General features: G+C 35.3%; 1 protein-coding gene across 1 annotated transcript in view; it reads left to right on the top strand.

Moving 5' to 3' along the window:
* Positions 1-27,292, top strand: part of LOC111055472 — a 215,978-nt gene that overhangs the window by 36,289 nt on the left and 152,397 nt on the right. Inside the window, exon 5 of the mRNA XM_039440765.1 lies at positions 1,057-1,231. Within this exon, the coding sequence (XP_039296699.1) occupies positions 1,057-1,231 (175 nt within the window). The remainder of the gene's footprint in view (positions 1-1,056; positions 1,232-27,292) is intronic.

Raw genomic sequence — 27,292 nt, 5'->3', positions numbered from 1 at the left:
CGCGCTCTGGTGAGTCAGCAAATTCCAGATTCGAATTCAGCGCCCAAAAATAGTTCATATAGAACCGTCGAGAAAGATTCTTCCGGGGCTGTTTCCTGAAAAACGACAAATTGCAGATTTGGGTTCAGCACCTTGGAATAAATAATTTGACTCGCGTTTGCTTAAAAAAATGAAGAGCGTCTCACTGCCACCACACTCTTGCTTGTGCATCTGGTCGCGATTCCAAGTGTCATATGCTTTAATTTAATTCTATATGACGTCACTTGGTGGCTCCTCCAGTTACTATATACATTGGTGCTAGCAATATGTATTGTAGTGCTGATTCAAAGTATATTATTGTTTGAATGAACAAAAAGAGTCCAGAACCAACTTTTCATGCAAAATTTCTTTGTGCTCGGGTGGCTCAAAAACCTCGTATTCTCAGTTTATTTTCCAGTCTCTAGCTTTTTCCGCCCTATTCAGTCATCCGACAGAGAAATGCGCTAACACCTTGATGATGAATGAAGCTTGAAATTATGTGTTCTCAAAATACAAGGAGCATTGTTGTCAGGTGCACCTGGATATCTATATAAGATGGAGCGCTCTACCTGGTCTCAGTTTGTAGAGCACAAAATTAAGCCCAAAGGGATTCTGAATCAAACATTTGGAAGCGAATGCAAAATTATTTATTAGACTGCAAAAAACCAGAAGCGAATTTCTCTCTACGATTACTAGGTTTGGCGGATATAGCTACGAATTGGAGAATGAATCATAAATACAAGGTTTCGATTCGTCAATTGTATCTAGCACAAGGAAATTTTGCTTGAAAAATTGTCTCCTATGTATCCAAGCAAAATATTGAAAATTCAGGAATTCCATATAATTGCAAGCACACTCACTTTTCCATTTCTATTTTGACTGTACTATGAGAGCCGTGTGTGATGTACTGATGACAATAGTGATATTGTTATGATTATATTTATTGTTCTCCACTACTATTCCTGCTTTGGAACAGCATGTATATGGCATGGCTACTACAGTATTTGTGCGTCTAACTAAAAGTTTTCTATTGTAAAGGTGTAATAAATTGGAGTCAGAGCGTTCTATTCCTCAAAAAGTAAGAAATGACGTGATGAGACCAAAAGTCATTTCCCTACGAAAAGGACTTATCAAGAATGATGTTCTTCCACATGAAATAACTGATTTGGATTCGTACTTTGAAGAAACAGGAAAGAAAATATGGGAATGTAAAGTAAGTTTTTTCATTCAGAACCACATTGTGTGCTTAATATTAACACATAATATGTGAACTAGCATATTTTGCTGGTTCACATAATGCTAACGTCCTCAAGCACATACAGAATGGGTGAAAAGTCCGAGAAGCAGCTTAATATCTCATATACAAAGGCTATTTGACAGTGGGTGTGATTGGGGATCCTACTCAAATTGAAAATACTACTTTACTATGACTTCAAAAATATGGTCCACCATCTTGGATCCGCCATATTGAATGCAACTTTATTTTTTTTAATAAGAAGTTTGTTATGCGATACATGATTCCGATACGAAATTCCCATTATAGAAGATAATCAATACTATTCAAAGCGGAAAGAAGAGAGAAAAGTCCGAGAACGGCTTAATATCTCATATACAAAGGTAATTTGATGTTGGGTGTGATCGGGGATCCTACTCAAATTGAAAATACTACTTCACTATGACTTAAAAAATATGGTCCACAATCTTGGATGGTCCGCCATAGTGAATGCAACTTTTTTTTTAATTAGGAAAGTGGTTAAGTGATACATGATTCCGATACGAAATTTCAAGGAAAAATGAATGGGGAGAACCGCATATCGATATATCAAACCGTTCAGAAGATATTCACATTATTAATCAATATCTTCCATATCAGAAATTAAATACAAAAGTGGTATTGATTAATAATGTGGATATCATCTGAACGGTTTGAGATATCGATGTGCGGTTGTCAACATTCATTTTTTCTTGAAATTTTGTATCAAAATCATGTATTGGATGACCACCTACTTATTAAAAAAAAAAAGAAAGTTGCATTCAATATGGCGTGGATCCAAGATGGCGGACCAGATTTTTGAAGTCATAGTGAAGTAGTATTTTCAATTTGAGAGGGATCCCCAATCACACCCATCATCAAATTACCTTTGTGTATGAGATATTAAGCCGTTCTCGGACTTTTCACTCATTCTGTATGTTATAGGTACTGTGGATCTTACACATGTTTCTGTGAATATCTCATTTGACCAATTGGGTGAATAGACCTTATAAAAGTATTTTTATATCTCTTGATTCTAACCTTGTCACCAGACACAATATTCTGATGAAGACCTGGATAGAACATGTTTTTAAATTTTGCATTCAACTCTCCTCGATGAACGTGATGCTGTTCATTGAGTCTGGAAAGCAATTTTTTGTCATGCTCCTTCCCAACATTACATTGGCTGCATACCAATTGTATGATGAATCATAGCATTGTACTGTTTAAGAGGTCATATTAGGATATTTGTCCAGCAATGGGTTCCTTCATAGCCACCTCTAATACACCTTTATTAGAGGTGGCTATGGTTCTTTGCTCTGTGAATTTGGCCACATTTTATTGGTCAAGTGTTGTATTGGATCATTCCACTATTGATGCCTTTTCATAGGAAAAGTTATAGTTAGGCTAGCTTCACACGCATTCGGTTTCACTCCCTTCGGTTCTTTTTTGGTTCATTACCGAAAACGAATGAGGCTTTCATACATGTCAGGTTTTAATTTGTACGGTTCTAATAAGGTATTTTCTTCTCAAACACAGTTGTGTTTGGATTTTCACATTTCATGCTAGTATATTTAAATATAACAGCTGGTGTTAGATTGTAAGATGTTATTTCTCGAACGACAAAATTTTGAAGTTAATTAAAAATTGTGAATTATTTGAATAGTTGCTTTCTGATTATGTTAACTTTGGATGTTTAAAGAGATTATTTTTTTGAATTGAAAATTTGTTCCTTGTTTTGACACATGGTATATGAGCTTCATCTCTTCTCTTCATTGATGAAATCATGTAATATTCGTGGAAAAAAATAAAAATTCTTCCTGAGATTTAATTCATATCTCTCATATTTTTTCAGCAAACTATTCATTGAGAAAAAAATTTCCCTGTGAACTATGTGACATCACATTTTGTAAGCGGGCTGGCATAGCTCAAATTGATAGTAGCGAGCAGCAATATCGATAAGATAAGATGCCAGCCAGCTATTATTCCGATTCATGCAAGTTTAATATAATAAATATTCCATTTATTACCAACACATTCCATTTCAATACCTTATTATAAATGTAAATGTCAGTCAAGTTATATTTTTAATTATTATCATATCCTCACTCTCGGAAAGATGTTTCCCAAATTATCCCTCAATGTTCATTTAGTCCTCTTACATTGAATGTTTCATTTCTCTCTTCTGCAATAATTTAGGGTGCTTACCCCCCAGATTTTGACTTGCAAAATTTTGAAACAGATAATCACGATATCAGGTTTAAATAAAAACAAAAAAGGCAAGCCTGTGTAAAAGACTTTTTTTTCCTGTTTCTCTAGCAACGAATTCGAATATGATGAAACCTATTCGTGCCGAGAGGGCGTTTGGTGCTACGTATTTTTTGTACCGAAATGCTTTTTGGTACCGAATTGAAACCGAGTCATCGTTCCAAACTTTTCGGAATTTCGAAAACGAACCGAAATCGAAACGAACCGATAGTGTGTGAAAGTAGCCTCTCGCTAGCAACGAATTGAAACCTGATGGAATTTATTAGAGTCAAGTGGGCGTTCGGTTCTATGCGGTTTCTATTCGGTACCGAATTCAAACCGAGTTACCGTTTCACACTTATCTTTTTTGCCGAAAACGAAGCGAACCGAATGATTGTGAAACTAGCCTAATGATCAACACCGTACCATACTTTTGCACAAGATGTTGAATCACATCATCTGCTGATTTGCTTTTTATTGGTATTGCTAGAGCATACTCACTTAGACAAGAAATCACTGTTAGTATAAACTTGTAACCTTTGTTCTGTCGAGATTATGGAATCATTTCAACAAGGTCAGCTCTATAGAGGTCATCAAGACCTTTGACAGTTACCATTCTAGTTGGAAAATTCTAACAAATTTGTCTGTGCAGCTCATCACTTGCTTTGGTACGGTAGCCTTCTCCATATTGTATACGGTACTGTCACAGCCAACTATAGATAGAAGGCCGGAACATGTTCAATATGGCAACGTGTGGTTCAGATCTTCAGACCGACTTTGCTTTATTTGATATGCATAGATTCATCACACCATTAGAAAAATTGTATTTTGTAGAATCATTATTTGTTGTATTACATATTTGTTGTATTTGTATTATTAGGTTGGCAGGACTGTTTCTGCCTGTTACACGGTTCCGAGTTACAGTGCCTTTGTTTTTTCATTTTGCGAAATTAATCTACCCATCTCGTCATTTTCATGAGTCTTATGTGAATGGTGAATGCGTATGTGTATGTGTGATGCTTTGGTGTTCATACTGATTTCAGTTTTAATATTGTAATCATCTGTTCTTCTGTTACGTTACGGTTAACCTCAAAATTGTTATACTGCCGGCTCTCAAAAGATCAGGTGTTGCAGGCAGGCAATTTCCTGTGAAATAACGGGAACGGTGTTTACGTCTGTCAAAATCTGGGCTATTGGGATTCGGGTGTTGTGAACTTATCGCTCCAGATAAGCTTATCGGTACAGTTCCTCGTACTGAGTTAGAGAGCATTCCTTGCTTCTTTGAACGGTTTACTTGCGTCGTTGGTTTCCATAGTAACGGAGCATTGTTTACTTGATCGCTTCCATCAAAAGCAGCTGTTCGGCGGCAGTGGCGCAGACGTGGCGCCAGTTTTTGAAAACTACTTGTGGCTGTGGCTTGTGGCTATATGTCTGAACGGCTGTGATGAGAATCTACGTTTCACCTATTTTAACTTGATTCTCTCCTCCTCTTCCCATATTCCTTTCCTTTTCAGGAGCTTCCATATCTCCCGCTTTGACCGCTCTCTTAGCACTCTCTCTTCCCTTATACTTTCCTTTTACCCTTGTAATGAAAATACTGGGCTAGACATCACATGCTGAATAAGTTGACTGAGTCAATCTAAGAATATACCTCATTATTTCCAAGTCGAATCATATAAAGAAAATTATTATGGATGACATTATATTGGGCCAAACCAACAAAGGAAACCAAAAGATTTTTTATAAAGGGTATTCTTTAAGAAAATGTAATGTCAAGTCTTCTGGGGAAATTGTATGGCGCTGCTTGAAGAAGACATGTAAAGTGACACTAGTTACGGACGAGCTGATCAAGGATATCATTGAGATTAAAAATAATCATTCTCATTCCCCTTCATGCGATCCCCTTACGAGCATGGAAGCGATTTCAAACTGTAATGGGATTTGTTCAACACCAACAAATTACACTTTTATTTCTGATTTAGACCGATATTGCAACAATGACGACAGTCTCATTATTCAGTCTCAAACTACATCTCAAGAATGACTGAAAATGAAAAGCTGAGAAAGGAGATGGATACGTTGCGGGATCAATGGGATGATGCAGCTATAAATACATCTATAGCTAATGATTTACGTGAATTAGACAAAACTTTAAATGTTTGCATTGCGAGTACTCAGACTGAACATTCAATGACGTATTTAAATGAGTATGAAGTTCGGTCTGGAACAGAAAAAGCGACTGGTAGGGGCGTCGTTGATGCTGAGACCCAGATTGGGCTTGATGTTGGAGAGGATCAAACAGGTGAATTTATACAAATAACAGATTCTCAAAGCATCTACACTCAAACAGAATCGTTCTACGGGTTGTCAACTACAAAATGCAGGCCAGATTGTGATGGTTTGTATATCATTCAAATCCGAGAACAAATAATAAGAACATTAAATGAAAATAACAATTCCCTTCATAAAGAGATCGACGATTTGGAAGAGGAGATAATAAAGAATTATGACAGAATCAACGATTTATTGAGAGAATGTGATCAATTGAAGGACACTGTATTGCGCCTTGAAAATCAGATTAGGGAAATAAACACCAAGCAAAGCAGGGATCCTATGAATTCAAACTGTAGACGCCTTTTAACTTGTGACTCTTAGTGAACATTGGCTTCCGTTGAATAATAGCCAAGTATTAAACAAACTAAGTGAATTATAATCTTGCTGCTTTCTACGGTCGCGAAGAGACAGCTCGAGGTGGTGTATGTATTTTAATAAACAATCGTTATAACTTCTCTCGTGTCAAGCTGCTCGAAGATATAAAAGTTTTGTCAGTCGAAAAACTATTCTAGTGCATCGGGATTGAACTTACACTACAAATTGGGTGCAAGTCTTTAGTATGTGTTGCTATCTCACTGTATAGAACACCTGACAGTAATGTTGAAATTTTCTTTCAAAAACTTGAAAGACTATTTGATATAATTAAGAAGGACTCAAGAAATGAGCTTATTCTAATTGGAGGAGACTTCAATGTTGATATCCTAAAAAACACCCCGCAGACAATCGATTTCAAAGATTTAATTGACTCATATGGGCTTGAGTTGTTGTTTGACCGAGTGACAAGGGAAACAACATACTCAGCCACATGCATCGACAACATTATTACAAATACACTCTCATATTAGTTGAAACAATTTATTCTAGATTTGAAAATATCAGACCACAAAGCTTTATTAATTGAAATCGATAAATGTCCCATAGAAAGGAAAAATGTGTTCTCCCTCAGAAGAGTCATTACCAAGCCTGCTCTCCAAAATTTCTGTCGCGACCTAGCACTAGTCCCTTGGGAAGGTTGTCTTAAAAGCGGATGCTGTGAAGAATCTTTCAACTCTTTTTTCTCAAATTTCTATAAAATTTTGATCTCTTCTCTCCCTCTAAAATGTATTCAGGTTAAAAATGAGAAGAACAAAAAATGGTTAACAAATGGCATTAAAACCTCAATAATTAGAAAAAGAGAATTACTTGTTGAGTCCAGAACAAATAGGGATCCAGAGTTCTTAATTAACTTCAAAAAATACAAAAAATTACTGCGAAAGATCATTGATGCCTCTAAGAGAAAAATCAATGATACTTATATTAACTCCAGTCGAAATATGAATGAAGCTACATGGAAGGTAATAACGGATGAAATCGGTCATGCTCACATATCCTCCCAACCTATAGAACTGTCAATAGATAATAGAACAATTTCAGAACCTCTTCTGGTTGCTCAAGCTTTTAACAATTTTTTTATATCAATAGGACAAAGCGAAGAGGCGGATAATACTTTCTCTGGATCCAATCAACAGGTATTTGAACCCAACAGCCCAAATCGGTTGCTATCTCAATTTGAATTTTCTACAATCTCAGAAAAAGAAGTATTACAAATTATAAATAATCTTGAAACCTCAGTCACTGGTGGATGGGATGGAATCACACCTAAAGTAGTAAAATCAGTTGGGTTCTTAATCGGTAAACCTCTCACTCACATAATAAATCTGGTGTTTAAAAAAGGAATTTTCCCAGAAAAACTCAAATACTCTATTGTTAAACCAATATTTAAAAAAGGGAGTCCTACTTGTCCTGAAAATTTCCGCCCCATAGCAATCCAGACTATATTCTCTAAAATTATAGAACGAGCAGTTTTCCTCCAACTCAACAATTACTTTGGAAGTAACAACTTACTTTACGATAGACAATTTGGCTTCCGTAAAAGTAGATCAACAATTCAAGCAATATCTGAAGTGGTTGACAGCAGCCTCCGAGCATTGGATAGGTCGCGGAGTATAGTGGATATTTTCTGCGATTTATCCAAGGCCTATGACAGGGTTAATCACAAAATTCTACTAAAAAAACTTGCTCATTATGGGGTCACAGCCAAAGCATTAGACTTTTTTGAATCTTACTTGACAGGGAGACGCCAAGCGGTAAGAGTTATTAACAATAAAGGGGTTATTATTGACTCGGACTGGTTGTTTCAAACCAATGGAATTACCCAGGGAACAATATTGGGTCTAATACTTTTCAACATTTATGTGAATGATCTCCCAAAAAAGCTAGATTCCAAGGTCATTCTATTCGCCGATGATACAACAATTCTAGTTGAGGGCTCAAAAGGGGATATCCAAATCAAGACTCAAACGGCAATTTCAGACTTAAATCACTGGCTCAATGAGAATCATCTTAAACTAAATACCAACAAAACAAAAATTCTTCAATTTACAGCATCCCGTCGAACTTTAAACAACAATATACCTAACGTAGACCTATCAGGATACGATCAGTCAAAAGTGACGAGGTTTCTCGGGGTCGAGCTGCAGGATGACTTGAGGTGGGGTGATCAGGTGCAGCGTCTCTTGCATAGGATATCTGCTATTCTGTTCTCACTGAGGTGTGTGAGGGGAGCAGTAGGGTATAATTCCCTGCTTGCGATCTATCATGGCTATCTCATGTCTGTCATTCGTTACAGTTTGATATTCTGGGGTGGCTATGACACACACCTTGGGGCAATTTTCAGGAGGCAGAAAAGAGCTCTGAGAATAATCTTCAACCTCAGTTCCTGAACATCCTGTAGGCCTTATTTTGTGAGAGAGAGTATATTAACTTTGCCAGCCATGTACTTTCTGGAGATCATCACGTACGTTAGTAAAAATTGGAGGGCATTCTCATCCGTTTTACTTGATCATTCCTACAATACGAGGAGTGGTGACTCAATCCTCGGTTACCCGGCACAAAGACTAACCCTTCTGGAGAAAGGCCCACACTATTGCGCAATAAAAATTATAAATAGACTCCCCCATAACTCTAAAGATTTTTCCAACTTTTCAAAGATGACCGGAAGGATAAGGAAGGTTCTGTTAAAAAGAGCGCCATACACAGTGGATGAATGTGTGGATGTCTTGAGGGAAGAAAATTACATGTCATAGAATTATTACAGAATAAAAATTTCCTTTAAATCAACTGAAATTAATCGATTTCTTCCAGGGGGTGTTCCTTAAGACAGTGTTTTTCTTTGACGTCTCTTCTTTGCACTATTGTATTCTTCTGTGTTTTTTATTGATTGTGACGATCCAATGTTGTGAAGCTTGTCTTTTATATGCAACTACTTGAATAAATGAAATTTGATTTGATTTGTATTATTGTATATAGTGAAATCATTTCCATTTTGTTAGTAGGGATAGTTAGTATTTTATTTATGTCAATAATGTGATTATAAACCCACAGAGATATGTAAAGATAGATTAAACTATCGCTATTGAATATCAATTCTTTTGTGATTTTTTGTATACTATTATGCCTAGATATTATTGAGTTAATGGACAAAGTTTAAGTTGAATGAATTATTATAATTCCAGCAATTAATTCATTCAATAAACTATTAAATTCATTATTGATATGAATTATCACTCCTCTTTATGAGGCTAATTTGAAATTATTAGAACATGATATAAATCTTTAATGCCGTACTCTTTGTATTTCAACACGACTAGTTCCAACTCATCTAAAGCCATTTTTCCTGAATAAAAAAAGATGAGTTGAAAAAAGTCTTATAATAATAAATAATAGAGGGTAGGGTACTTAATGATGCGTTTCAATATGAATTGATGGATATTATTAAGAACAAAAACTGAATGGTAGTAGACTATATCCCTTTGATAGATATTATTGAACTATCGATTATCATTACGGTATATAGCTATGTACTTGTGGAAGCGTGTCCCTATACAACGGAGGAATGTCGTGGTGCCTTCATACTTTGAGTTTATTCAGATGCATACACTTTGCATAGAAAAATGTTCATGACCTGTTACATGCCACTTGAGCTCTGCTCAGATTTGTGGCTTCACGTAACAAATGACAATAAAAATAATAATAATAATAACAGTTATAGATGCACAAAAAGGGAATGCATTAAATTCAGAAGTTTCTTAAAAAGAAGACAATTAATATTCGACTTTCATATTTTTATTTCACATTTAGAAAGTAGTATTCAATACTTTTATCTATTAATGAAATACATTTGATCGTTAAAATTGCTCGTAGGAAATACAGACACAGAAAGTAAGTACAGTGGAATATATAGCCAAGCTAGGCATTATACTTGAAACTTCTAGAGCTAAAGTTAAAATAAGTCTATCAGTTAATATTATATATTTTTTTACTATCATTGAATTGAATTTCTCAGTATTGGTATTTGATAAAGGGCGTGAAGCTGGTAGTTAATCGGGAGTCTACCCAAGTTAATTCACTTTTCTCAGCCTGAAGCTGAGCTTTACTGCGACGTTGCCAAGTTGTGCACTCCAGCCTTTATCTAAAGTAAGCCATTATACTGTACAACAGACACAACATTCTCCAAGTTATACAAAATTGATGCATGTGATGATTGAGCTCTTGATAGTTCTTTCTATGAACTATAGGGTTGAGGGTGGATGAAAAATAAAATAACGGTTTGATTAATCATACAGGTTCAACAGCACCCAGTCAGCCCCTAGATGGCTGACCATTCCACAGAAGCATTGAGTGTATGAAAAAGTCAGAATAACCATTTGATCATTGTTGCAGAGGTGAATTGAAGCTTGTGAGAAAATCAAATTCATTGAATCAATAAAGCTCTCCAAATATCTGAATGCCCTAGTGGAAGTGATCAATAGAGATGAAGAGAAAATGGCCCAAATACCTAGGTATCGATATCAATACACATGAATACATTTCCATGGAATACACATCAATACGTTTCCATGGATATGTATTGATGTGTATTGGCCCAAATACCTATTGATATCAATTAACATCAATAGAAATCCATGAATGTCAATATATAACCAGCTGTATTGATATCAATACAGATCAATAGCCATACATAAGCAGCCTGTCCCCTTTATAGAAAAAATCCTCTTTTAAATCTAGGAGAGCAGCTTGGGATGAAGATAACATTTGCAAGGAATAGAATATTCCAATCCAGCTGCAACTAGCATCAGACAAGAGAGTATACCCGTTTAATTATCTATTATTAATATGAGTAAATTGATTCAGTGAATAGATGTCTATTGACATATTGCTGAAAAATTGAGGAATGTAAATAGTTGAGACATAAGTAATGTGAAAAGTTGTTTATTGAAATAACTCATATGCATGTCATTTATTTATGAAGGAAGGTCACTATTGTGGTGCTCCAGAATACTTTATTCTCTTTCTGTTTAAGGTAGCAATTTTTTGAGCTACATACTGGTTTATGTTACTGCACCTCAACTCAATCTCAATTTCTGAAGCATTCAGATTTTCCTCCAGGATCCGGTGTTTGAACATTTCTAGAACAAATAACAGTTCAAAGTATGAAATCTTGACAAATTAGAAAATAAGGATTTTATTTCCTGAATTAATCTGCTATCAAATCTTTATTATATTAAAGCCACATAGACAAAAAATTCACAGCCAATACGGCTGATTGTCACGGAGAACCAACCTCGGAATCAATTAGGGAATGTACTAGAGGCTATGGGAAAACCTCCAAATCACGAGAATTTCAACCCCCTGGCCCCCTAGAGACCCCCAAATTTTTTCGACATTTGAAATCTGCATCGCACAGAAAATTCGATAAAGCTTCATTGTTCAGCCCCCGGAGATAAGCCAATAGCCATAGTTGAATTTCAACCGAATTCAAATGGGGACCCGGAGAATTGAGTTTTCATCGGAAATTTGAAGTTTTCCCAAATACAAAAAATTCCCAGCCAGAACTATAAGATCGCTGTGAAAACTGAATACCAAATCTGTTGCAAACTACACTGGAGGCTATGGAAATACCTCCGGACCTTCCAAATTCTTTCCCCCGGCACCACTGTGCTCCACCAAATATTTCAGTCACATTCAGATTCATGTCCCACAAAAAATTCATTGGAAGCTTTATTGTTCAGCTCGCCAAGTTATGTGGATAGCCATAGCTAAATTCCAGCCAAATTCAAATGGCGACCCGGAAAATTGAGTTTTCATGGAAAACTTTGAGTGTATGTGTGTGTTTTGTCTGTCTGTGTGTGTGAGTGATCTTAGTATGGCAACACTCCCCTCCAGCGTCCTAGCAGTGTTCCAAAGGCTGGCTTCACTGTGTTGATTTTTCGCTCTGGCTACAGTTAGGTAGGCTAACCGTATATTCATTCCGCTTTCTGGTAAAGTAATGACCTCGTTTGCGCATGCGCCAACAAACTTCGTTTGGCACAGCATTCATTACCGGAGCTTACCTTGTCTAAATACAGCATTTTAATGCCCATATACAAACATATATCCATACATACATTACAATTTGACTAGGTAAGCTTAGTGCATGATTATGTATGGGGATATATGTTGTTGCTTATCTGAATAGAGCATATTTATATTAGAGCAGCTGATTAAAAATTTGGCTGAACGTGAACAGTGAAAATTGAACACTAACTGACACCGATAGTATCACTTCTAATGTTGATTTCAAATCTATATTCCAGGGTTTCGGTAACAGAACCCCTCTTAAACCACCCCCCAAAAAGAAAAAAAAAACAAATCAGGGAGTTTAGGTAATAGATAGATCAGGTCTATGATGATTAGCTCAAAGGCTCTTCACAAAGCTCTTTCCTTGAACTTATCTCTGTTTTGGTGGATGTCACTTGGACTTACTCTTCATTTCACCACCATGAGTACATTATTTGTACTTCAATTGGTGTTATATGAGCTCATACTTTGAAAATAAAATCATCTTTTCTTATTCACTGATATTTTATTCTTTAAGTCCTGGAAGGTTGTAAACTCCATGATTGGAACGATAGGTTACTTGGAAATCAAAACTATGTGACCAAAAACCACCAACACCACAATGCACATGTATATAGTGGTAGCCACTCATGTGTAGATGTTCACAGTCATAATACGCGATTGTGCGGGCGAAGCCCACATCCCAGCCAGAGCGCGAAGCGCGGAGGCTGCTACCTAACACTATACAGTCGTAAAAGACAATAATTATTTTGTCGGCTTCTGCATCCCAGCCGGAGCGCGACTCGCGGAGGCTGCTACTCAACCGGGTGGGTATAAACTGTTCGACTGGAGAGCTTGTCGACAGTCAAAAATGTAAACAAAGATAAACTTGAGTGGAACGATAGGATCGTTCCACGTTTCCACTCTGTAAAAGCTTTACACTTCTCGGTTTAAAGGTTATGTTAACACTGTTTATTGCTTACATGCTTACAGTGCGTTCACATTTTATTTATTTTATTATTATTTGAACTCACTTCAAGTTACAAATCAAAGGTATGCTAACTGATTTAAAACTTAACATACTTATATGAGAATAATTTAAAACAATATATATTTAATACGTTACGTAGAGCTAGCTAAAAGAAAAGTTTGAATCATTTTCACATTTATTTGTATTAATGTATAAAATAAATTATGTAGAAGATTATTTAGATAGGCTGTATTTATTGTAGCTACAATAATAAAGTAGATTCTTTGTTAGTAGTACAGCAACTTAAAATAATTTATTATGAATTAAAAATGTAGGCCCATTATGGAAACTAATCACTAACCTAATCACCGGTTTCATTTTGTTAAAACATTATTATTCTAGTACATTCTTATCAGTAATAATTGCATTGCTTATCTTGTTATAAACTTCACAAAATTTCAATTAGATGTACTTTGTGTAATTTTTGAAATGCAATAATGCACTTCAAAACGCTGTTTTTAGCCTTATCTTTGGCGTAATTTTAATAGGCAATGTTACCGGTATTTGGAAACATTGCATTATTAAAAAAAACTGGAAGAATAGGTAAAGAATGAAATCGGGTAATAGCAATATTCTATTTTTACTAAAATGATTATTACAGACAGATGATTTGTTACAATGTTATTTTTCTCATATTTGTTTGATAAATTTTATATTAATAATCTCTAATTAATGTTAGTTGCACAGAAGCCGGCTAAATTTTAACCGTGATTAATTTCACGAGAACCAATCAGAAAAGGCATTTTTTATAAGACGGTTTGTCTGATAGGCTCTCCTGGAATTAATCACGATTAAAATTTAACCGGCTTTTGGCACTTAGTCATGATTTAACAATGAAACAGACAATCCTTTTTCATGTATTGTTGTGATTGAATGGAATTCAGTTTACTCAGTGGATAAGTTATTATTTAAAGGTATTTTATATTGTATTAATTCAACATTGTGTTTGTAAAAGCTCTTGATTTAATAAAAGCATTATTATTGTTATTAAATGGTTATTTTTTATCACGGCTAAGTATTAGCTAAAATCTGGTTGAATTGAATATAAATGTGTAGGTATTACCTATACCAGACTTGTAATAATCTATACCTTTTTAAATTTCATTGAGAATAGACATTTGTATTTTAGAAGTTATCACATCATGTAATATTAAGAATAGTAAATTGTATTTGAGAAAGTATGAATTCAATTTGAGATGCGGTAATAAGATTTGTTAGTCAGAAGTTTCTGTTTTAATTAAGAAATCTGATTGAAAATCCAGTTGATCATGAATTAAAATTCATGCAAAGAATGCAAGTATGGAATATGACGTTGGACAAGTGGATTATTTTCTAATCTTCAATTAACAATTTCCCAAGTAACTTACATCTTTCTATTTCTCAATTACAATTCACAATTCCTAATTACAATTGACAGCTTCCCAAATAAAATTCAAAATTTGTAAAAATATTCATTTTCAAAAGGGTAAAAATATGATATTCAAAGTTAAATATACCGTATCTCTACCAATAAGAGTCAATCATAGGTACGGTATTGGAAACTATGAGCCGAATCTGCAATAACTGGATCTGAATAAACTGCTTGACTTGCCAGATTAGACATCCTATGTGTAATGAAAGTTTCATCCTAAATGAAAGTATCAGACAACTCCATAATTCATATCAGAAATATTCTTAGTAATATTTAAGGCAGTTTTGCTACTATTTGGTGGTATCCGTTGGAAGGCTTTTCAGTGGCTAGCTAAAGCTGCGTCTACACCAAAGTTATTAACAAAATGTTTATTTTTCCTTCCTCATAGATTCTATTAGATTGAACATACTGTAGCTTATCATACAAATGATGTGCCTATGTGTTTGTCAAGATCCGTTTAATCTAATAGAATCTATAAGGACGGAAAAATAAACATTTTGTTAATAACTTTGGTATAAACGCAGCTTTAGAAGACCGACCGAGGTGATTATTGATAAACAAGTCATACGGTGATCAAACTAGAAAGATTTCTAGGCCTTTGAAGCACTTGACGAGCCAATCCTGTTAATTTATCAATCAATAATATTGATTATTTATTATTTTACAAAGGCGACTTTGTAGAAGTATTGTAAGCCTAGGTGATGATGATGAGATGAATGATAATACAATGAAGGTGGAGTTATGAATGAATAAAAATGATAGGTTATGCTATCCTCTTGAATTGATTTGAGTTATTTTTTCAATCCAGAAATAAAACTAAAAATTTTTATTTGATTAAAAACCGAATATAATAGAATGATGACATTCAATAAACTCTCAAAACTTGAAGATATTGAGTTATTAAGAAAAATTTTGAACCAGAAATAAACCACAAACTAATTATGACATTTTTTTCAAATCGGGCAACTTGAAAAACTTTTGTATTTCAGAAAAATAAGAGTTTTTTTAAATAAATATCCTTATTTACAATATTGACTATTCAATGGGTAAAATTATTCAAAGTTCCTACTTTAGGGAGTGTCTCACATCTTCGACTGCATATTCCTACCAGACAAACAGAAACAAAAGTAGGACTTTGTGATGTTCATGAACATGGGACGTTGTCACAGCATTGCGTTTACATTGCAGGCTGATACACAGGCAGTCGAGTCATAAATAAACATGACCTAATAAATTGTATTTTATTTGGTTCAAAGGTAAAAGAAAATGTGTGGGAGTTTATGTTTTGGCTTTTAAATGGCAATATGTTACTGCTGGCAAGCAGCTGGAGCAAATAATTGAAAATGCACGTCCACGATATAGAATCAATGTGTCTAAAAGCTACTTCAAGTTTTGGTTGTACAATAAAAATTCTAACAAGTTTTTATCGAACGTCCAAAGTCTAACTACACACACATCAATTTTTGAATGAACAATTTTTTTTCGTCCTTATAAACTCTACCAGGAGCTTGACAAACTCATGATCACATCATAATATATGTTTGTCAAATTTTGTTCAATTTAATCAAATTTATTAGGATGGCATAAAAAAGTTCAAAAATTGATGTGTGTGTTACTAGACTTAAGACTTATTCACACAACATATTCCCAAACTTTCATAATAATTTATTGGTCTAGTAGTTTCTCAATCACATATAAACACTCATTTGTCTTTTTCTTTAGGGCTTTTTGTAATATAAATAGAAATACAAATCTCAGTACTCTTTTAAATTATTTTATCACAACATGATTCGTACATTAAATGCCATTTTCAAGTCTGAAACATTCAGATTCATTTTCAAACTTGAAAATGGTATTTAATATCTGAATCATGTTGTGATAAAATAATTTAAAAGGGTACTGAGGTTTGTATTTCAATCTATATTTAAACATTCATTTATATTTTTCATTTTTATATTTTATCCAAGTTGTATTATAATTATTGTGTGATTAAAAAATAAAGTGATAGATTTTATAAATTAAATAGTAAGCACTATTATTCACATTAGTCCAATCATATTTTCTTATGACTCTCAATCTATTTCTTGAATATTCCAATGCTGTCTGCTGTACATTATAATTTTTATAACTTTAGTCGAGTCAGATCTGTAATGCAGGAGGAGTAGGTGGGCGAGGAGGAGGAGGAAGAGGAGGAGGCGAAGGAGAAGGTAGAAGAGTGAGAGGAGGAGTTGAGGAGGAGGGGGAATAGTTAGAGGAGGAGGAAGAGTAGGGTGAGGAGGAGGAGGAAGAGAAGGGTGGGGAGGAGTAGGTGGGGAGAAGGAGGGGTTGATGAGGAGGTGAAGGAGGAGTAGTTGGGGGAGGAGGAGGAGTAGGTGGAGGGTTGAGGAGGTGATGGAGGAGGTCAAGAAGGAGAAGGAGTAGGAGGAGGAGGAGGAGGCTTGAGTTACTATAATTCATCTCAAGTTTATAAACACTTCAAAGACTTAATATAGAATATTTATATATGGTTTAGTTTATAATAAAGGTTTGTGTTAAAGTTGGTGTCGTGTGAACAGAGGTTTGAGCAAACTTGGCTCAAAGCCTTATTGTAATAAACCACTATCACAATAAACCTCGGTTTAGGACTATGATTTGAAATCCATATGTGATATGAATTTGGATTTAACCTACCACATTGTGATGTATTATTATTTTGAAATTGATCAGCTGACTAGTAGTTCAATGAACAGTAGACCTCGCGCAGTTCAAAACCACAGCCTCTTGTAATACTGTCCATGAGAGTGAATTATGTCCTGTCCTTACGTGTCCGTGTCCGTGTAGTTATATAATAATTATAGTTTTACAATTAAAAAGGAAAACAGAAGAAAATAATAACGAACTTAATTAAATATTCTCAACGATTCAGTATAACTAATAAGATTAGAAGAGAACAGTATTTTAGTTAGATTCAGGTAAGTTAGTGAAGGGGTATAAAAAGGGGTATGAAAAATATGTTTCTACAAAGAAATAAGAAACAGTTGAAAGAAGAAAGAGTTGGTAGAGCTCAAAAATAATAATTTAATCATCAATTGAGCAGCATAATTTTTCACAAGATTTTTTTCACCAAGAAGTCTTTTTCTATTGCATGGAACATGGCAATTTTTAAAATTGCTGAAATCTGGCATGAATATTATTATTTAGAATTCCATATAATAAATTAAATGCTCTTAAGCTGCGTTTACACCAAAGTTATTAACAATATCTTGATAACTTAATCCTTATAGATTTCATCAGATTGAACATAACTTATCATAGTTACACATGATGATCATATGAGTTTGTCAAGTTCCGTTCAATCTAATAGAATCTATAAGGATTGAGTTATTAGCATTTTGTTAACAACTTTGGTGTAAACGTGGCTTAAAGGATTTTCTGGTTTTTAAGTCTTGGACTTCAAATGTTTACCTCGAAGTTTCAGTGGAAAAGGATATTGGACAAAATGTTTCATACTTTTTCAAATAAAGATAACACAATAACCTTCCTGAATTTATTAAAAATCAATAAGAAGTCCTGAAGTCGGATAAAGAATATTATTTGCTAGTAGCAGTCACCGTGTCCAACTTAATATCACTGCAAAATTTCATGACCATTGGTCGAACGGTCTAGGAGGAGTATCCCAACAAATAATAACAATTTCATGTATAAGAGCTTTGCTCACCTTCGGCTCGCTCAGAAATTAGAAATGGAAAATAAAAATTTACATGGATAAGGCGGAGCACCTGCAATTCTTAAGGTGCGTACAGATATACGCGCAGCGAACATGAGCAATTCACTTTTAATCAGCTAATAATAATAATGTCGAGTTACCTGGCTGGCTCAGGTCTGGTGACAGAGTTTTCAGGTCGCAACTGATCAATTTCAGGGCCTCTGACATGACCTAACGACTGCTTTTTAGGCAGCCTGGACCGATGACTTAACGTGTCCATCCGAAACAGCTGATGCCAAGCTTTTTATATCTGTTTCTGTGAAAATACAGATATAGTCAGCTGATTAAAAGTGAATTGTTCATGTTCGCGGCGCGTATATATGTACGCACCTTCACAGATATGGCACTTGTGGCAGGTGATGATCTTACCAATGTCAATTTATATTATGAGCTTGATCAAAATTGTTGGAGTGGTTTTTGAGAAAACCGCGGTTTTTTATATAATTTTGATAGAACTTTGAATCACAACTATTATAAATGCTGAATAAATGCTATATTTTATGTTGAATTCATCTGAATGCAGGTACTGCTGGTGGCGGACATACAGAGATTTTTACAAGTGCATCCTTCTTCTTTCTCCATTCCTCAACATTGTCACCAACTGTCGGCTTTCTTTCTACAAAATTCTTGGGAACCCTTCTATTGAAAATCTTTGAAATAATGTAGACTGTTTCAAATAGAAAAATATTAGCTATGGTACATTAGTATATGGTTGGTTGGATTCAGAGACAGAATTCTTTCAGACGTATGCCCCTTATTAGCGTCTGTGCTCATATTGTTGCATTAGTGCGCCAAAAGTCATCTTTATCGTTGTGGACACTGACGAATTTATTAACCTGCTTGGCCTTCCCCAACACTGTCCACAAGACAACACTGATTAGCATGACCATGCTCGTAGCACGGAGTGCCCTTTCTACTTTTTTGTTTGAAGAGTAGGGTATTCATTTCGGCGCCATTCGCTCTATGTCTGCTTCTCTTTATTCGAGACCATGACATGTGACTTGTATCTCCATTATGGCATTTGTTTTTGACATCTTCACCCATCGACTAGCCGGTCTCACGTCAGCCTATATATATATATATATATATATATATATATATATATATATATATATATATTATTATAAAGCCCACTTTCGATATATATATTATGTTTCAACTATTCAGGTTATTAAACCACGTGAAAAAACTCATTCCTGGTGAATTTCTCAATCGATATTATTATGAAGAAAATTTTCTGCAGTCAATATTATATTTCACTCACACTCATTTATAGAAGTACAGATAATTGTAATAATAAGCATATTTTAATACTCTGTTTAGAGGTAGATAATATTCTTCAATGTTGAATAGTCATAATGCTATATTATAATGCTGTAATTAAGCCTATTGAAGAATAACAAGATTACAGACACTATTGGTCAGTGTGAAGTTAGCAGTACATTTGTCAGAAGTACATTAGAAAACGATATTTCTGGATGCAGACACAATAGTTCTATAGTTCCTGATAGATATGAGCAATAGTTCCATTGATATAATGGAAAAAAATGATTTTGAAAGAATGCACTGCCAACTTCTAATAAAAATCCTATTCACCTCAGCAGTACACATAGAAACGCTTTCATGACTGTTACAATAGGAGATATGAATGTATAAGAAGCCACTTACATGACTGGTGGGTTCCAATCTATTAGTCTAAACCTTATTATATGCTAAAATCTTATCTATTATAAGCTAAACTAACGATCTATACAGTTTTCAACCAATTCCATTGATTAATGTAGTCTGTGGCTAGGGTGTGAAGTTCGCCCGGACGAAAATTTGAAACTTCCAAATTTGATATTTAGAAACCTAAATAAATGTCAAATTTGTCAAAACATACCTAAACTAACGCTAAACTAACGATCTAGACTATTTTCAACTAATTTTATGAAAATTCCCAGGCTGGTGTGAAGTTGGCCCGGAAAATTTGAAGTTTCCAAAAATTTGGTATTCAGAAACCTAAACAAATGTCAAATTTGTCAAAACAAACTTAAACCAACGATCTAGACTATTTTCAACTAATTTTGTGAAAATTTCCGGGCTAGTGTGAAGTTGGCCCGGAAAATTTGAAACTTTCAAATTTGGTATTTAGAAACCCAAACAAACGTCAAATTTGTTAAAACAAACCTAAACTAATGCTAAACTAATGATTTATAACACTTTCATTGAGAGGGCTGACATCATCCGGGCCAACTTCGCAGACGTGCTAACTTCTGTTGAGAGCGTATCATGTACTTGTCGAGCGGAAATTATGAGGTAATATGATGGATGAACGTAATATGATGGCATGATGCGTTATCCTATTGGAATTCATCATATTTTAAAAATAGTTCTTCTCTGGAGGCTGCAAAGGACCTGGCTACTTACAACCATTCCGTCTTCTGGCAGCATCTTAGTTGAGCCCAAATTATGAAAGTTTAATGTGATAGCTGAAGACTTGATTCATAAATTCTCATCACAGTTTCCTTCAATAATTCTTACCTGGGGCAGCAAAGGACCTCATTACCTACATCCTTCTCCTCCGCTGACAGCATGATTTTTGATCCCAAACTATGAAAATGGTATAGAACTGAAGCCCAGAATTGTTTTCATTGATTCACACTTTTTTCCAATCTGGACGTAGTGGAGCTGGCCTGCCAAATTTGAAAACTTTTAAAGTCTCTCACGGTTGAATTTTTTGAGACAAATTATGAGAATAGTATAGGAATGGGCTCCATCGAATGAGACCAATATGAAAAATATTCAATATCACTTTATTTATGAATCTATAAAAGATATTAAATACTTCACACAGACACATAAATACATAATGCAGAATTCAAATAAAGTTCAGCATGATAATACAATTCAATAATTTGATAGTAGATGGTAAGGGAAAAAACCACTGGCGTGAGATGACTCTTGATCGCCAGTGTGAGTAGGAAAAAAATTAAATTTAAAGTTCTCTGAAATATCTTATACTAAACTACGGAACTCTCTTCCTTATTCATATTTTATACAGTGTACACAGGATATAGAACACATTATTCCATGGGAAATCGGATAAGAGAATAAGAAGTAATTTTGTCAATAACTTTACTATAAATAGTTACTATAATGACTCAATTTTTCCATTTTCTAACGTTTTACTTGGAAAAGTGAGTAATTTTCGGTTAAATTTTGCATTTGAGTAAAACATCACGTTCAATAAATGACTCACATCTCTATTCAAACAGTTGAAAATGTTGTCTGGTAGTCTACACTATTTTTAGTTGTAATCCTCGCCTGATAATTTTGAAAGCTTGTAGAACTTCTTGATCTGATGGATTCTTCTCTTCAGATTCGTCACAGTCATCATCATCATCATCATCATCAGCTCTAAGAATTGAAATGTGTGACAAAAGCAGAAGGATGGGAAAGTCCTGTCTACCTGCCTGTTCTACGAATGATAGGTTTTTGAAATTCTATTTCCAGTAACTTGCATTCAATTTCCAACATGTGTTTCAAACTCTATTCACTGTTTACCATCCTATCTTCTCCCTACCTGAACTTGTCATTATTTTTAGTTTATTGACCTTTCTGCTGAAACTAAACAATTCTGACTGTTGGCTTCTTATTCACACTACATTTTGTATGTTGAAGTGAAGAGAGATAACTTTGTAGTTGAGAGGTCCAAAATTCGTTATAGAAGAAAATAAGGAGCCAAAATTCTGAAATGTCATGGGACAAGGTAAAAATATTTGTTGCTAAGAAGAATTTATTAAGTGGTGGCTTGTTATAGAGAGGCTCGACTGTATAGCAATTTGAATATGGTGTGCTTGTATAAACTGTATAGCAATAGGCCTATATAGATGTAGTAAATAATATATAATAAACAATATATAGGAACATAATTGACCGAGCAAAGTGAGGTCTAAGATTTAAGTCGACGGTTTTGCATTTCTCTTTATGTTTATAATTATGTTCCGCATTTACGGCGAAACGCGGTAAAAGATTTTCATGAAATTTGACAGGTACCTTTTTAAGTTGTGGGTCAACGTATATACAAGGCTTTTGGAAATTTTGCATTTCAAGGATAATATAAATGGAATAGGCGCATCCTTCATACACCAATATTAGAGTAAAAATCACACTAGAATATTATTCATCATAGATCAGCTGTCGAGAGGATTATAAATTGCATGCAATGACGCAAGCAATTTAATATATCAATGTAAATTGAAGAAAAACAGCTGTTGTTCGATTAATATCATCGATTAAATCTTTGTTGAATAAATGAATAAACGTAGGATCTCATAGGCCAGCTCAGAAAATTATGAGCTGCATAATCACGTCACCGTGGTTGGGAACCCAACTGAAATTTCGATCCTAGCATAAGTAAAACTGCAGGTCTATCAATTGACCGAGCAAAGTGAGGTCTAAGATTCAAGTCGACGGTTTGGCATTTCTCTTTATGTTTAAATGTTATGAAATTATGTTTAAACGGTGAAACGCGGTAATAGATTTTCATGCAATTTGACAGATATTCCTTTTCAAATTGCGCGTCGATGTATATACAAGGTTTTTGGAAATTTCAAGGATAATATAAAAGGAAAAAGGAGCCTCCTTCGTACGCCAATATATTAGAGTAAATATCAGACTATAGAATTATTCATCATAAATCAGCTGTCGAGTGGATTATAATAAATTGCATGCCATGACGCATATCTCAATGTAGCTTGGGAAAGAAATCAGCAGCTGTGTAGACTATTGATTGCATGCCTCATTGAATGCAATTTTTATGCACTATTAAATGAACTATTGATTGCGTGCAATAACGCATGCAATTAATAACTAAAATACCATAGTATTGGCTCTCAAATTTTCTCTGCTTTGAACTCGGGCTGTCCTGTTGCCAGTATGTCTTCAAGGAGATTAGCTTTTGATGTTAGCATTTTTGATACACCAACCCGAACAGCCATTAGCCGTTTTCACACCGATATCTTGCCGACACGACACGACAGGATAGAATTTACTCTGATGGACAGTATATGAGGTATATGTTCACAGAACTACTAGTATTATACTTCGGTCAAACCAAGTCTACACATATAATAACATAACATAATATATGTTAACATAATAAGTTCTTGTTGATCGTTGCTCATGCTTGAGAATATTAGCAATTTTTGTAAATTCGATTGATCGATCCAGCGCATGTGCATTGCTTCAAAGTATTAGCAATTATTTTAAGTTTAGGTTTCTCTGAACCACGCAGCGTTATTGTGGGTTCTGTCAACCGTGATACGCGAAAATCACGCGTGTGTGATAAAAAAGCGGGTGTTTTCTCTGACAGCAACCTCGCAGCGCGCGATTATATTTTCAGTCATAGGCAACATAGATGTCCAACATGTTGCTGTAGCTAATGATCTATTAATGAATTTTGTAAATGAAAACCCATTGAACTTTTTATTGACTGGGGATAAGAAGGGTTTTCTATAATTGTGATTACCAGGCATCTGTTTGATAAAGATACCAAGTTTAGGGAATATTTTAGGCTTTCAATACATTTTGTTTTATGAGGTACTGTTCTGTGAATAGTAGACCTCGCGCAGTTATAAACCACAGCCTCCTCTAATACTGTCCATCAGAGTAAATTCTGTCCTGTGCTGTTGTGTCAGTGGCATATCCAGGGGGGATATGAGGATGTATCCCCCCCCCAGCGAAATGAGACCTACATTTATTTCGTGGCCCATTCAGCAACTACTTAGTTAGCTTTCTTTATATTGTATGAGTCGAACAAATATCTAGGAGATGAGAGAATAGCACAATGATAATTATGAAATTATAAGCTAGACAGTGAATGGTCTAGTATATATATATGGACTGAGATAGCATGAAAATAAAAAGATAGCACTTTAAAGTGAGTCAATTTTGTTACTTTTCACCATCTATTATTTTGAAGAAATTCAATGTAGCTTATATTTTTTCAGAGTTGATCATAGTTTATTGAGTTTCAAGTATGTGGTTGAGAAGACAAGTATGGCCACCTATAGTAGTTCATATCCTTAAACAATGCACCAGCAGCTTCTTCTACCCTTAAAATTTCCCGGTTATGATAAATGGGGGTAGCCTAATTTCCATCGTTAACAGGGGAGATACATCCCTGAATATTTGGGAAAATTGTTTATTCCTCTCCCCTAGAAAAAATTCAAGTTCAAGAACTGAAGTAAAAATTATGAAAAATTGATCAAAACAGTTAATGAAAAGTATCTAATTATGATTTTGGTATTATTTATGCTTACTTTCGGTTTTATTATTTTATACTTTTGTTTATAAAATTATGCATTCTCTTTTATTCGTTTTGAATATGTATTTGTTGTATGGCAAATAAATGATTTGATTTGAAACCTATTAGCATTATTATTTTTTGGAACAATTGAATTACTAGTAAAATTCTTGAGTGCCCAACGCAGAGGGAATTACAGAGATTGCGCGCGTGAAGTCAGAGAAAACACTTCCCTAGCAATAGCTGCAGCAGACTTTTGCGTGATTACGTCAAGAGAAACCTAGGCTTTAAAATGTAGTGGCTAGTCGCGCATGTAAATTCTATTGGTCGATCCAGCGCACGCGCATTACTTCAAAGTATTAGCAATTTTGAAATGTAATGGCTAGTCGCGCGTGTAAATTCTATTGGTCGATCCAGCGCATGCGCATTACTTCAAAGTATTCATAGTGGAATTGTGGAACGCTAGGAACTTCAAGGCCATCTCTGTTTACTGTCGATCGGCTCTCCCATCGAACAGTTGGGGCGGAGCCCGCCTTCCAGCTGGAGCACGAAGCGCGGAGGCTGCTATCCAACTCTACTCAGTCAGAAAAGGTGATTGGGCGGGCTTAGCCCGCCTCCTAGCTGGAGCGCGAAGCGCGGAGGCTGCTACTCAACCCTATACAGCTATAAACCTAGCGCCGCAGTGCAGGATGGTTTCTTACAGCTTTGCGTTGTTGTCATTCGGGATGGGTGACTGGCTTGGAAGTGTTTTGGCCGCATTGCAGGATGACTGTTAACGGTTGCCGGAAGATCAACAGCTGGATCGTTTTTTTTTCGTGATAGAGAAATTCTGATTGCAGATTCGTTCTCAGCGACCCCAAGTTTAGCCTAAAGGCTCAGAATGTCAACAATGTTTTTTCAAAAATTAAAAATCATCATGAAAAGTAATTAATATTATTAATGTATTAAATTCATCAAAAACACACAAAACAAGACAAAACAAAATTACAAAGATTTACAAAACAAATGAAACACAATAAAATGTTACAAATATAAAAAACCATGGACTTAGTTTTTGGGTGTGTTGGAGAAGAGAAAAAAAAGAGAGGAAGATACCTAGCCAACTATGGTTTCCCATGTAATAGGCAGGCAAAGAAAAGAAGAGAAGTTGGTAATCCCGTCCTGTCACTAAACCTATGGATTGGGATACAGTTAAGATTTAATTCATGAAAACGTCGACAGCCCCAAAAGAAAGTCTATTAATTTGCACTAACCTTGGAACTGGCGAGGGAGTGGACTGTATATCTCGAGTGTAGAAGTTGTGGTGATATCCTGTCTTCATGTGTAGGCCTATATGATATTGTACATAATTATATCATGAAACAGAACGAGGTAATTGCATTCAACTCGAACGCCACGGAACAGGAGAAACGGAATGAAACGTTGTTGACTTCTCGAGCACGCTTCTTGAAGTGCTGGGTTGAAAGATAAACGGGGAGGATGAAGGAGGGGTGAGGGAGAGAGGTTATCTTGCCTCTTTGGTGGAGGGGGAAGGGGAAGAAAGCACAAACCAACCAACCTGCAATCAAGGCTGCCGATCCTCTGTGAATCCACCATCTCCGCCCACCTTGGAATGCCCCATTTTCAAGAACATGAACTCAAAAAAAACTAAAATTAAAGTAAAAGAAAAACAAAACAACATGCAATGAATGGTAGAAGAGGAAAAACGAAGGGAAAAAGAAATAGGAAAGGAAAACGGAAAACTTGGTGTGTGGGTTGAACTAATAGGGAAGTATGGGGGCAAGTTTCCTAACTGGCCTAACATACTCACCAGAGTTAGTTTTCACGTGAGCTGAGCGCACAACACCCTTAGCATCACTTGATTTGGGTGACTCTACCTAACAGGTATGATAAGGGTTATGAATTGTCCTCTTTAATCCATACTAACTGCCCTACCTGAAGGTTTGTGTCACTCTCAAACCACTTATTCTTCTGTTGAAGAGTGTGGAGGTATTCACTCTCCCACCTCTTCCACAATCTCTGAGTGAAGCGATTAACCTTTTCCCAACGAGACAGTCTGTGCTCGTTGACATCACTCACGTCAATTTCAACTGCCAACAGAGGGCGATCAACAAGGAAATGTCCGGGAGTCAGCGCCTCATAGTCATCAGGAGATGAAGAGAGCGCATACAACGGTCTCGAATTGAGTATCGCCTCAATTTTCACCAACAGAGTTGAAAGCTCAACAATAGTTAGGACTGAATTTCCCACTTCACGAAACAAATGGAATTTCACATTTTTAATATTAGACTCACAGATTCCATTCATGAAAGGAGCATGTGGAATATTAAAACGAAATTGGATGCTTTTAGATGACATCACATCACAGACGTTGGATTGATTTTCTGATGATCTGAGAGATTCAACAATTTCCTTCAATTGTCGCGCAGCACCTTTGGAACTCGTCCCTTGATCACAGAATATTTCTTCAGGCAATCCATGCCTAGAAACAAAACGATGGATAGTGTTAATAAACTCTCCGGATGAAAGACTTGTATGCACCTCAATGT

The sequence above is a fragment of the Nilaparvata lugens genome, chromosome 14 (genome assembly GCF_014356525.2).
Source record: "Nilaparvata lugens isolate BPH chromosome 14, ASM1435652v1, whole genome shotgun sequence".
NCBI lineage: Eukaryota > Metazoa > Arthropoda > Insecta > Hemiptera > Delphacidae > Nilaparvata > Nilaparvata lugens.
The sequence above is the reverse complement of the archived record's forward strand: the minus strand, read 5'-3'. Positions and strand labels throughout refer to the sequence as shown.